We start from the raw sequence: 13,672 nt of genomic DNA, 5'->3' as shown, positions 1-13,672 counted from the left end.
AATTAATCTAATGCTGGTGTAATGTAAGACGAGGGAACGGACTCCACGCGAGGTGACTAATGAGCCACAAAGATAATAAAATAAATGTTTCGAATTACGGAGGAAGAAAAAAAATGATAAAAATGAAAATTACAATAATAAATATGTTTATGTAAATTAAAATCATTACTATGATTAAAAATTAAAACAATCATTTGTCAAGCGGTTCGTAACCGTTTGCGTTCGCAAACAAATCTTGGCCGTACACGGTTTCATTGAACTTCCGTTTAGGCACACGTCGAATCGTTGTAGGCATAGTGTATCGTGTGTCGAGTTCGGTAAACGAAAACGGTATGTTACCGGTATCGCGGGCGAACTGCACGTGCGTTCGCGCAACAACCGTAGGGGGACAGAGTTCCTCTACTGTTTTTTTTTTCGCGTACCCCTTCTATGTTTTTTCACTGGAACGGAGGTACGCATCCTTCACCCTAACTAATGTCCAAAATAATTTTTATTAAAATGTAAATTTTAATTCATGTCAATTATATAACGAATATTACATTTATGTGTTAAATAATTGCTCGCGTGGAACGCAGTTCTTAAATCGTTGGACCGAGCTCTTTTGGTAAATTGTTCACAACTCGAGCACTGCTTAACAGTTGAGCAACGTACGAAACGTCCGACGACGGTGGACTGTACGCGGCCGCGCGTGTCCATCAGCACTGCTGTCGTTGGACGTCCGCGAGGGACCGTCCGAGTGTACCGGATACTGTTGCATTTACGAGGGACCGAGAAAGTGCAGCGGACACTGTTGCGCTTACGAGGGACCAGAACAGTGCCCTAGATACTGTTACGTTTAGGATGGACCGGGAGAGTGCAGCAGACATTGTTGCGTTTGCGAGTGCATCGCGAGCGCCGCGGGGGTGGGCAAAGGCGAAACGCAGCGGGTACGGCACGCGGTGCACTCAAAATGGCGTGCCGACCAAGTGCTCCGGAGTCAAAAACGGGGGTGTGGGTTAATTATCGTCGTACGTGCGAACGTATTAGCATGTTTACGCATGCATGCGCAATGTGTGCGCAACAATACGAAACGTGCGCAGGCAGACGTTCGCAGCGAGTACGTCTAAAGGGAAAAAGGATTACGATCGTTTTCCCCTTTTATGCACCGCCTCCCGTACCCGGTGTGGACCCTGTCATTTTTTGTTCGTTTTTTTTTTCTTACTCGTTGCTAGTGCTCTGTACGGTCCGTTATTTTAAGGACCAGACCGGACTCTAAATTTTACCAGGGGACCGAAGTCGGACCGGACCACAGTTAAACGTTAATTAAAGACCAATATTGGATCAAATTACGGCTTCATATTATTTTTAGACCGGACCGAACCAGTAATTAATTAACATTTAATTAAGTAGACCATGAACCGGATCGTCGGTCCGATCTTAAAACATTTTAGACCGTTTATGGACCGGTCCGTAAGAATTAGTCTGTATAAGCCCAGACCGTACCATATGATGCGTTTAGTATTTCACTGGACCGGACTACCCGACTTTATAAATAAATATATACCTTAATTTGTAGGAGTTTTTTCATTTTATTTTTTGTTTACATAACAATATCTGTATTTAGATTTGAATATCCATGATTGGGACCGGACTGAGACCGAACCGGACTGATTTTCATTTTTTTTTTTTTTTGAAACCGGACCGGACTAAAAATAATGCATTTGATCTGAACCAAACTATTTCTATAAATTATTGAACCGGACCAAACTGACAATTCAATAGTTTTTGTATGTTACGACCGTACTGATTAAGACCGGACCATGCAGAACCCTACTCGTCGCCGTCGCCCCTGTCATAATACATAATATCGTATTAGCGATGGTTGCGGTGTCCGCCTGGTTCTTGTCCGACGATTATAATCATAACTCTATTATTGTTTTTTTTTTATCATTACGCCGTACGCGAACGTCTGCTAGAACGAGACGAACGGACGGGTAGCATCGCCTACCCGAGCACGAACACCTTAGGTCGGACATCAGACTTCGAACCCGTCCGACGTTGGATCCAGGAGCAGCCCTCCTCCCCGCAAAATGATCAAATCAGTGGCGGATCCAGGATTTTCTTTCGGGGGGAAGGGGAAGTTAAGAAATGTTTACCCTTGGGATATTTTTAATAACATTGCAATCAGTGACTGATAACGGATCAAGATAATAGTAAGTAATGTAAAACATTAATTTAAATCTAAGACTATTAATTTCTTGTACGAATAAAACACAAATTATATACTTTGAAAAACAAAAATTCTCTTTTTTAATTCATAAAATTATTGATTTTTAATATATATTTTTCCTAATTTGGGGTGGGGGTTAACCTCCAAAACCCCTCCCATGGATCCAGCACTGGGTCAAATGTACGCTGGATTTAGTTCACAGCACCTACATATATCGTAACGCGAGCCCGCAACAGCTGCGCGCGCGTGTGCACGATGATACGACCCGTACGCGCGCGAGCCACGGCCGACATTGTTACGGCCGCGGTACACGCGATGTAATATAATAATGTTATCACGCATTATATCGCGTCGTTGTTGTCGTCGCAGTCTTTTCTTTCATATTCTCCCCAATTTTTTTTTGTTTTTTTTTCTTCTGTATTTCGATTTCTCCGCGAAACGCGCCGCCGACCGGTGCATGCGTCCCCGCATTGTGCGCGTCGTCCCTCGCTGCATTAAGTAGGTGTATACACAACAATCGTGTCGGCGGGGAAGACCGTCATCGTACACGTGTATTGTATGTCAAGGGATTCCGCCACGGGGACGGGGCGAAAAACCGAGAGAATATAATATCCAAACATCCGACAACGGTATCTGTGACCGTTATTGCTGCGCCGGTCGCGCAACAAAAGGTACGGCAGGAGAGAAAAACAATAATAATACAATAAAAAATAAATACATATATATGATGTACACACGCGCGCGCGCATTCTACGATAGGGTATACACGCGGTATTTCGTTTGTTTAATATAACAAAATGCACACGCGCGTATTGCGGTCCGACGTCGGTCGCTGGAAATCGTGGACCCCGGAGACACGATTTTAATTAATTGAAAACCATCGGTATCGCGTCGTTTCGATTGAGACATAAGGAAAAAAGTCGTGACGACAATGAACGGAATAATCTACGTCGTGTTCCACGAGACTTGCGACGTATGAGTGCGTAAACTGAGTAGAAGGATGCGCGTCAGGATAACGCCTCTCGTGCACTCGGAATACGTATCACGCGAGAACGGTTTGTTATTATTCAACGGCTACTACGTATTGTAACGATGTATGTGCACCTATTTTCACGTTTTAGTACACATCTCCAGTTTTCATTAACGTCGCTATTGATTAATTATGTTTAATATATAAATGTATGTGTAACAGGGGTCAACAACTGGCGGACCACGGTCCGGATCCGGACCGTGGAAGGCAATACTCTGGACCCTGTCAACTTTTATTTTCATACTCCTAATGTTGTAATTTTCAATATAAATTAATTGTAATAACCGCATAATTATTTTTATTTTTATACTGCTATTTTTAAAATATAAAGATTTGAAAAAGATTGTTTTCACTGGACCTCATTGATTTACTATTTTAATCTTTATGACCAATATAAATTACTTGCCGACCCCTGGTATATAATATTAAGTTAATTAATCAATCGATAACTACACGTTTTTTGATTTTTTATGAACAAAATTACTATAATTATGAATACACGAGAACGCAATCTCTATCGATTTGCTCGCGTGCGTTGCTCCTGCCTGGTCCATTTAACTATTTTGACGAATAAATTGCACCCATTTGTGAAAAAAAAAAATAATTTGTGTCGGGTATAGTCCATTTGCGTCAAATTTATCTGCGTAAATGTTTTACATTAACGATTTGGTTGATTCAAGTTAATTCAAAATGTATACCTACACTAATTATTTATTATTATTTAAAAAAATATGTATTGTTGATTATTATTTTTAAAAAAATAGTTCAATTGACTATCATTTAAACAAAATATTATTGATTATTATTTTTACTATCATTATTTAATTATTATTTTAGAAAAAAATGTATTAGCATATTGTAATTATTTTGAAACTAAATAACATCCGGATAATAAAGGGTTTCACACAATAGAGGTTCGGGTATTTTGTACGGAATATGAATATTGTATATGAATTGACCAAGTTGTTATTGTAAAATGTTTACACAGGTAAATTTGGCGCAAATGGGCTACACCCAAAACGAATAAATTTTTTTTTGGCACAGATGGGTAACTCCCATTTTTAATTTTAAAATATTATAACTGTGAGATAATATTTTTCAACCCTTGCTTCAATTAATATAAATTATGTTTTTGTAAATAAAATTTACAACATTGAGCGTTGCAACTTTTAACATAAAATGCAAATTTTTCATTTTCGCGCCCTCTCAGGAATTGCGCCTAGGGCATAGGCACCTTTCATCACCCACACTGGCTAGGGCACTGCTTGCACCGATATTTAGCGTACAATTAGCATGACTAACGTCACGATTTGCATGACAATTGTTCTACAGTAAAACATAAAAACAAGGGGTAGGACGACGCAACGTTACGTTAGTCCATTCCAGTGCGAGTTTTGATAACTAGGTGTATACAATTCGTAGTGTCGTACGCATGCACGCAACAGGTATTATCTGTCGCACGTTTTTAGACAGTAGTTGGTCTTCCTTGGATTATTTAACGCACCTTTCGATGAAAACCATTTCAATCACTGCTGTCAAAGGTACTTCGGATTAATTTATGGATGTTAATAACATTTTAGCTCACTGTGCAGGGGCCGATTAAGGTTTTTTTTTTTTTTTATAGTAGGTGTTATTTTGTCAATAACTCTTATACGGTACTTGTTATGTACAACTTCGAGACGATAAAAAAATTTATAATTTGGTACTTTCAACGACCAATTAAATGAATTTTGGGCAGTGCATATATGATGGTTAAAATCTCTAGAGTTATGGATATGAGTTTCATCCGACCACAGTTCTCATCTTTAAAAACACTCGTGTTAACATGTAACAAAAATCGTTCAATCGAGATTACATCGAGTAGGTACTTACTACGTTTAGTATTTATACGTTATTTTTTGAATCTAATAAAAAAAAAATGTTTCATATCCTGAACAGGTAACTCCCCTTCGCCCGATTCGCCATTGATCTGACGCGGGCCACAGAGAAGTGCAGTACATCGTAATAATCCGCGTACAAAAAGCGTCCTCGGGAGCACAAATCATTCACGCAATAATCATGTTAATGATACGTAGTATTGTACGACGATGCGGAAAATACACATTGCTGGTGGACCGATCGAGGATGGGATGAAGGGCTTTACGTCGAACAAAGAGGAGCAATTAAACACGCGGAAACCGTCGTGTTGTACGCGTGCAGATCTGACGATCGGAAAATTACCGAACACCGCTGGAAATCCGATGAACAATATCGGTACCACGCGATCGACGTTCACGACACGATTTGTTATCCAACTTCTTCGCCTTTCTCCCAACTGCTCGTGGTCGGCCACCCTTGCCCACAACCATCACTCGTCTCGATTGTCCGTACATCGACGAGAGGTGAAAATCCGGCGGGTTAGCCAATTGAATTAAGTCTCGGAAACAACTCGACGACGAATGACTGCGTCTAAGCCAATCGGAGATCAAACGGCCACCCGGGGGACGTGGATCAGTGCCGAAACAATATGATAATGATGTTCAACTGTACATACATTTTAAGGCGCGCACCCCCGACCACCACCCGTCAATTGGACACGATGATTATCGATTTTGTACGGCGCGACGCGTAATTAAAACGGCTCTCCGACTAATCGTTGTCGGTCGCGATCGTAACGTGTTGCGGCCAATAGTATACATTGTACGATCGTGAATTATTCAAAACACCGATAGCGGTGAAAAGCGAAACTGGTTTCGGCGCGCGCGTGTACAGATTGTGTCAAATGACGCGCGGAAACCAGTTGAACGGTAATGTTCATTATTATTACCATCAGCTTATCGCGCGTACGAATCGGACCGTAAGTACCGCGGTCGATCCGTGATCGTCGTCGTGACACTATCGCCTTCGAGCGAATAAAATGTACAGTATTATCATTGATTAAATGTACTATATTTAATCAATGGTATTATATTGTGTGCGTGCGCGTATTATTCACGGTTTCGTTTATAAGTCTCGCGAGTGTGCGGGTCCATCTAATGGTTTCTCTCCGATATCGTACCGATTATGTACACGGTATATACCGAATCCTCGTCCTTATACTTGTATCTTTTTTTCTTTCCTTTTTATTCGAGCATAAAACTCGTTTAAGACGCTGCCGCTCAAAAAGCTTTCCAAAAGTGCTGTTTTCGGCGGCCCTAAACTTATCTACGTAAACACCGCGTTTAGTTTTTCTCCATCCTGTCGAGCAAAACACCCTATAATTCAGCGGAGCACTGAAATTACTATCGTGCTACGATAAAAATATATTTAGTACTCGTGCTGCACGGTCGAAATAAGCGAGATTAATTTATGTTTGAGGTTTAGTGTTATCCAGTTCGTTGGAAATTGTACATTTATCATTTGGTTATAGCCACTGCTGTAGTAGACAATTATAATATAACGAAAAGCGCTATTGATTATGCATAAAAAGGGAATGCGAAAAAAATACGAGAACAACGCACGTTTCACTGGTTCGGCGCATAGAAATTCTACTGACACCCGTGAATTTAAGTTGTTAGTGATCGAAAAAGATGATTTTCTTCGGAGTATTTTTAATTTTTCAATTCCCGCTCAAAACTCTATTTTAATATGGTCCTATGGATAGTCTTTTACCGTGTCAATTTCACTATACTACGTGACGTTGCGTTCGGACAACCGTTAGTAATCTGCACCGATAAGGTGACGCGTTGTTCGAAGAGTCGATTTATGATTTTGTTGCAATTCGAGTACTTTGTACTCGTTGTCACATTAAAATTGAAAATTAATAATTTATCTTATTGATATTATTGGACCAATAAATCAAAAACGATGTCCGGCCATTCGTTCTTATCCTTAGCTATCGGATCCTTTTCCGCTAGTACGTCACTAGCTGTTTAAAAATAATATCATTGAATATTTTTTTCAGATGATGTGATAGTCGACCAGATGGTGGATATTTCTTTGTGTTGTTTAAAATTCTAATATTCGCGTAAAAAAAATAAATAAATAAATAAATAATGCTTTGCGAATTAATTTTTGTTGTCAATGTTTAGACACTATTGCGTGTCTAATGTTTTAAACATTTCGTTTTCGATGTACGTGCAACATATTTTGTATACGTGACATTGATGTCGCGTCGAAACGTCGCGCGTCTGGCGCATGCACTACGTGGATCGTTTTACGAATTCGCGACAACGTTCAAAAAACGAGACGAACACTTGGACGGCGGTCGATGATTTTTTGCCGCGCGGCCAAGTGCAGCGGATGCGTGCGTGTACGGCAACCATAGATTATTTCCGATGCCGCGCGCTGTCGAAATCTGAAATACATATGTTTCTTGTTCTTTGTGCTCGACAAAGACGAACGAATATCCACAGCAGTTAAACCGACGTCTGCCGTGCATTATGATGTACATTTATAAAACGGTATGTGTTTTTTTTTTTATTACGCAACGAACGCGTGTCTTAATTGAGCGTTTCGACGCTCGTCCAAGACGCGATCGCTAAATCTCGCGGTACATCATTGTAATCCCTTTGGATGGCGTTTAAGATTCGCCGAGACATTGTTAACTCCTACGACTAGTAGCACACTCGCTTCACACTGTTTCGATTCAGATAACCTAACATTCCAAGAATAATTCTTACAAAAATCTTTTGAGCGATTTCAAATTTTTTACTTTTCATGAATTATCTAACTATAGATACAAGTGCTTTCGCGTAGTATATAATACGCCTCCGTAAAATTTTTCAGATATTTACGTCTCCTCGTCTTGTTTTTCTTTTGTGCGGTGCATTTTTTTTAGTTAACTATTTTATCGTACTTTTCATTCATGATCAACATCGAAACGATCGAACAAAAGAGGTACAGAACACGAGAAAAAATAAAAACCATCCATCGGAATTTCATTATCCTGAGCAAGTCAGATTTTATTTCTAAAGAATTATTTAATAATTTATTTATAATTTATAAAGAGTCCGGCTGTATACAGTATATTATATACACGCATCGTATCGAACTTTACGCGAGAGACTGCGGTGAATTTATTTTCATTCAATTAGGGAACTGACGAAGAAGGTTTCAATTCTATTAAAAAGTACCAATTCACATAACTACATCACTTCCGACAGTAAGTACGTACCAGAAAAATTACCCTTATAAATTATAATATATAATTCGATTCGTGAAACTTTATTCAATGTTCAATTATTATTGATTCTAAGTAAGCAAACTTATTTGGTAAACAATCAAGTTCGTTTCCTTTATTTAAAACGGGTTTTTTTTTTTTTTTTTGATGCTGAGAAAATTCCTTAAAACTTTGGTAAATCTCTCTCTATAGGTGTATGATTGAACTCGTAAACAAATACCTATATAAATTGAAATCTGTGAACAATCCCAAGACGTAGTATTTCGGTGTTATGAAATAGTTAGGAAATAAAACAGGATATGATAGTGTAGTAATGGTTAAAGTGTGTGTTTTGTATGGATGTGTAGGTGTCCCTGATAATTTAATGGGCCCTATATATTCTGCTGAATTCTTCATGTTTTAAAATTCCAGAAAAAATAAATTATCAATAAAAAAAATACTCAACAAATTCCTTGCTTCGTTTAGAATCTAAAACAAAAATAAAAATTTTTCATTGAAACACTGTAGGTACCGAGTGATATAATTGAATCTAGAAATTTGTCAAAGTATTTGGTTATAATTCAAAGCGATATCGGTCATTCGATTTTGTAAAATAGTTCTAAACGGTCAGTACAGTCAAATATATTACAAACTTATATTTTAAATATTTTATACTTCTTGTAAAAAAAATTGTTTATGATTTTGTAAGTTTTCGTTCAACGATTTGAATTTAAACATTTGCTTGATTTTAGAGAATTTTAGAAAACTATAACAAAATTAATACGATAGAAAGTAATACACGAGTAAATCCGTCATTACGATGTGGATACGGGAAAACAGAAATTTGATGAGCGGTGTGCGTGGTGCAATGCCAGAATTCTTCGACTATTGCATCACGGTGTAACTGAATATGATCGATGGAATGCCGGAACACTACACCTTTGAAGCTATGCAAGTCCGCCGTGGGTCGGTCTTGCTTCAGCATCGATTAGGTAGTGAACGATTTTCGGTTCGACTTAAACCATGACCTTTTATACAGGTGGCGAGGCAGCAACGGTAAATCGACAGAAGGATAATTTATACATATATGTTGGGTGTATTTCGTAGACGTAGTGATTAATACTAATCGAATATAACTTTGTTGCTACGATTAAATAAAACAATCGTTTTAATGAGCTCGATATTTTAACTTTTGTCGTTTCACTTTATCTTCTATGTTTGAGTGTATAGACAGAATTTTTTTGGATTACGAATTACTGTAAATTACTTGCGAAAAGTTGAAGTCAGTGAAATCAACTTCGGGTAATTTTCTTTGGCACTTTTATATTAATACATAATTACAGTACACGAAACTATAGTATAATTTAAATGTATAGGACTTATTATTAATGCGCATACTTGTGGTCACTGATTTTTGAATGCGTTAATATTTACAATCAAATAGAACTTTTTTAACGTTGCGAAACCCAAAACAGATGAGAGTTGAAATCAATCAACTCACGTAAAAAAACGCGTTTTGTTCACGTCGTTGAAATAAAAAAACGTCGGTTATGGATATTGCGGCACTACAGTTATTTTTAAATCTATCTATTTTCCATCGTCTTTTTAAACATATAGAATGTTTTGAAACATTTGCTCAAAAGTGTTACGCTGTACACGAATTCGACGGAAACCACTTATAGGAGTAATACGATTTTTATGCACTCTATGTACAATATCCAATCGGAACGGCAACAACTTATACCGCACACAGTATTACACACGAATAATATCGTTGTGTACGTAGTTCACATTTTAACAAGTGGCAGCTCGTCAGGGGAGTCTTTGAGACGGCGATTCCCCATAAAAAAAAAGTAGTAACACAATAAAAAAGTTTGAAGAAAATTGTATTATAATTTAATATTTTTATCCATTTTGAAAAGAATTATTATGGTTTTCAATATCAATATCGATAATATAATATTTTATATTCTATTTTTACAATAATAATGAGAAGACGGCTGTTATTCAATAATAATACGAGCGAAATATATCGATAACTATGACGGTCGCTAGTTCGGGAGTCTGCCGTTCGAGAGACTCAATTCTGTATACAAATTTCATATGCACGACAAGGCGGAGGACGGAGATAGATTGTATAGATTTTATTCAGTACATTGAGACTATACTTATTCAAATTTTCTGCCGTTCGCATCGCAGTCGTCACATATTTTTCTGTGAACACGAAAATTGCAGCGTGTCGTGCGTCCGTATTAGACCATTTAATTGAACTATTCGACATTGTATCGCCGTGTATAATAATTTTATTTTTATTATTTATTATTGGTATCATACACAAGACACAAACGTTAATCATTATAATATAATAAATTACATTAGAAATATAATATGTCTTCATTATATTTTCTACAATGGAAATACAGAAAAAAAAACATATGTACTAGACTTTTTTTTTTAAAAATAGTTTTAATACGTTAACATACGTAGAAAAGTGTCAATTAAAATCAGACAGACCGACACTTAACATCGCATTGGAATATAAAGAAGGTAAATTCATAAGAAAATTCCAGTATAGTTGGTATAATAAATTTACTTGGCTAACTAGAAGTGATAAGCTAAATAAAGTGTTTTGTTTTTATTGCGTAATTTTTGGGAGAGAAAAAGAATGGACTCTTAATGGAATATCGTCAATAAAAAATTTTATAAGAAAATCAGAAAAACATTCTATATCTAAAAAATATTTGATAAATCAAGAAAAATTCCATCTTTTGGGAAAAGTTCGAATTGAACATGTTATTTCGGAAGGCCGACGATTAACTGTTATAAAACATAATGAACAATTTTCTATAAATAAACGTTTAATTGAACGTATGATCCACGTTGTTTGTTTTTTGAGAAAACAAGAGCTTGCCTTTCGTGGGCATCAGGAACAAGACGAATCTTTAAATAAAGGCAATTATCTTGAGTTACTTGATCTACTCGCTCAAGAAGAGCATTTACTTAAGGATCACTTTTTGTCATCATCAATATTTAAAAGCACATCTAAGATAATACAAAATGATTTGATTGAAAGTGTCACTACAATTTTAAATTCAAAAATTTTTAAAGAAGTACAAACTGCTAATTATATATCTATTCAAGCAAATGAAACCACTGATGTGTTCTGTCGATCTCAAATGAGCATCATTTTTCGTTATGTTATAGAAGAAAAAGTTGTCGAACGATTTATTGGTTTTTTGATGTTTCAAATGATAAAACGAATCGAAAAGATCTAGATTAGCAGATGTAATATTGTTTGTGATTAAAAAATGGGGAAAAAAGGGATTAAAATAATTGCACAGACATACGATGAAACATCAGTTATGTTAGAAGCAAAAAATGGCGTACAAAGTCTTATTAAGAAAATTTATCCGAATGTATTATTTATTCATTGCTATGCTCATCAGTTGAACTTGATATTGTTATATGGCGCTAAGACTATAAAACCAGTCAAACTTCTTATTTGTTATTTAACGATGTTCCATACGTTTTTTAGTAGGTTTTCTAAAAGGAGCGAATTACTAAGAGAACAGGGCTTTAAACTTCCAAATCATTCTGATACTAGGTTATCATTCAAGAGCCGCTTCCACAGTTAAAACCCATTTCATGAAATTAAAAAATGCTTTTATACATGTAATTGAAGAACCAAACTGGAACCATATTTCTATTTCTATAGCATCAGGTATTTTAGACAAACTTAATGATGCACAATTTGTGTATCTGTTAATTTTGTTTAATAAGATTTTCATATATAAGGATTATGTATTTAATTTCCTCCAATCAAAAATACTTTCAAACATTAAATCGTGCATTTCTGAAATTCAGAATTTAAAAAAAAATTTGGAAGATTTAAGAAAAGAACAAACTGTGAATATTTGTTGTGACGAAGCAATACAATTAAATAACGATTTTTGAGTGTTGTGATAAACAAAGAAATAACTTACGTAAAATAACATAAGAGATACTGGATTCATTAATTGTCCAAATTAATATAAGATTTGAAGATTTTTCGGAATTATAATTCGTAGAGCTTACAAATGAAAAAAATGTTTAATATCTACCACAACACTTTTCTCGAATGCAAGTTGATTAAGTTATTAAAACAATACCCTAATATGTTTAAAGAAAATCGTTTGCGTAATTAATTGTCCGTCATTTATTCAGACAATAAGAAACATCTTCCTCCTTATAAACTACTAAATTTAATAATAAAAATAATTTACAAGAAATTTATTACCAGTTCACTAAACTATGTCAATTAGTTTTAATAATACTCGCCATTACTGCATATAGTGAACGTTCCATGAGTACGTTAAAGCGCATAAAGAGCCTTTTAAGAAACACAATGACAAACGAGCGACTTACAAAATTATCATCTTTGGCAATTGAAAAAAAAATTACTAAACGTTATGGCAAAGGATCCAACATTCGTGGAAAATATTATTGATGGTTTTGCGAAGAAAAAAGAAAGAAGAATTGAATTAGAATATAAAATAATATAAATTATCTATTCTTACAATTATAAAGATATTACAATTATAATAATAAAAAAAGATTTTTTTTTTTTTTATAATTTTTGCATTAATTTTTTTTTTATTAAATGTTCAGTCTCTCCAATGAATTAACTTTCGAGCCGCCACTGATTTTAACCATCATAAAAACGTCTCAAAGTTTAATTATAATAATGTTCAAAAAGATATCATCAAATAGTTTATTCTTTTTAAAATATTAGCGGAGACATGCGATTACGTAGCAGTTGATTAATAGGTGTAATACGTGTATACGCAGAGGGAAAAAATACGAAAAAAAGTTCTGGCCACAGCGACCGGTCGGTTAATTAAATCATTTTGAAATTGAAAAGTTTATTCCGAATAAAAGAGCGGGGAAAAAATAAAGAAAGAGAGAAAAATATTTCGTACGTTTGCATAACAAGAATTCAATGATATTCGCTGTGCCGGGCCACGGCCAATCCGCAACAAGGAACTGCATGATTATTATAATATATATATATATGTATATATATATTATTATAGGGTTACGAGCGGAAAACTTTGAAAAATACGATCGTCGAAGTTTTGACGATCGAGCGGGCGGGTACGTGCACCCATGTACGATATAAATCGTATGCAAAGCACACGACGTTCGGAGCTTTCCACTCGGACTAAAGTGCTCCAGAGAGTCAGCCGCGCAGTAAATTTTCCTTGTACACTATTCGCGGCACGGACATTATTCCGAAATCCCTGCCCCGTCGACCGGCATATTAAAATATTAACGC

The 13,672-nt window shown here is 36.0% G+C and overlaps 1 protein-coding gene across 1 annotated transcript in view; it reads left to right on the top strand.

Moving 5' to 3' along the window:
* LOC112681918 overlaps positions 1-11,633 on the top strand; it is a 66,842-nt gene extending 55,209 nt beyond the window's left edge. Inside the window, exon 2 of the mRNA XM_025552283.1 lies at positions 11,015-11,633. Coding sequence (XP_025408068.1) covers positions 11,015-11,633 — 619 coding nt within the window. The remainder of the gene's footprint in view (positions 1-11,014) is intronic.
* The last annotated feature ends 2,039 nt before the right edge of the window (positions 11,634-13,672 follow it).

The sequence above is a fragment of the Sipha flava genome, unplaced genomic scaffold, assembly GCF_003268045.1.
Source record: "Sipha flava isolate LNK unplaced genomic scaffold, YSA_version1 199_pilon_pilon, whole genome shotgun sequence".
Taxonomy (NCBI): Eukaryota; Metazoa; Arthropoda; class Insecta; order Hemiptera; family Aphididae; genus Sipha; species Sipha flava.
Note: the sequence above shows the minus strand (reverse complement) of the source record. Positions and strands in the feature narration are given on the sequence as shown.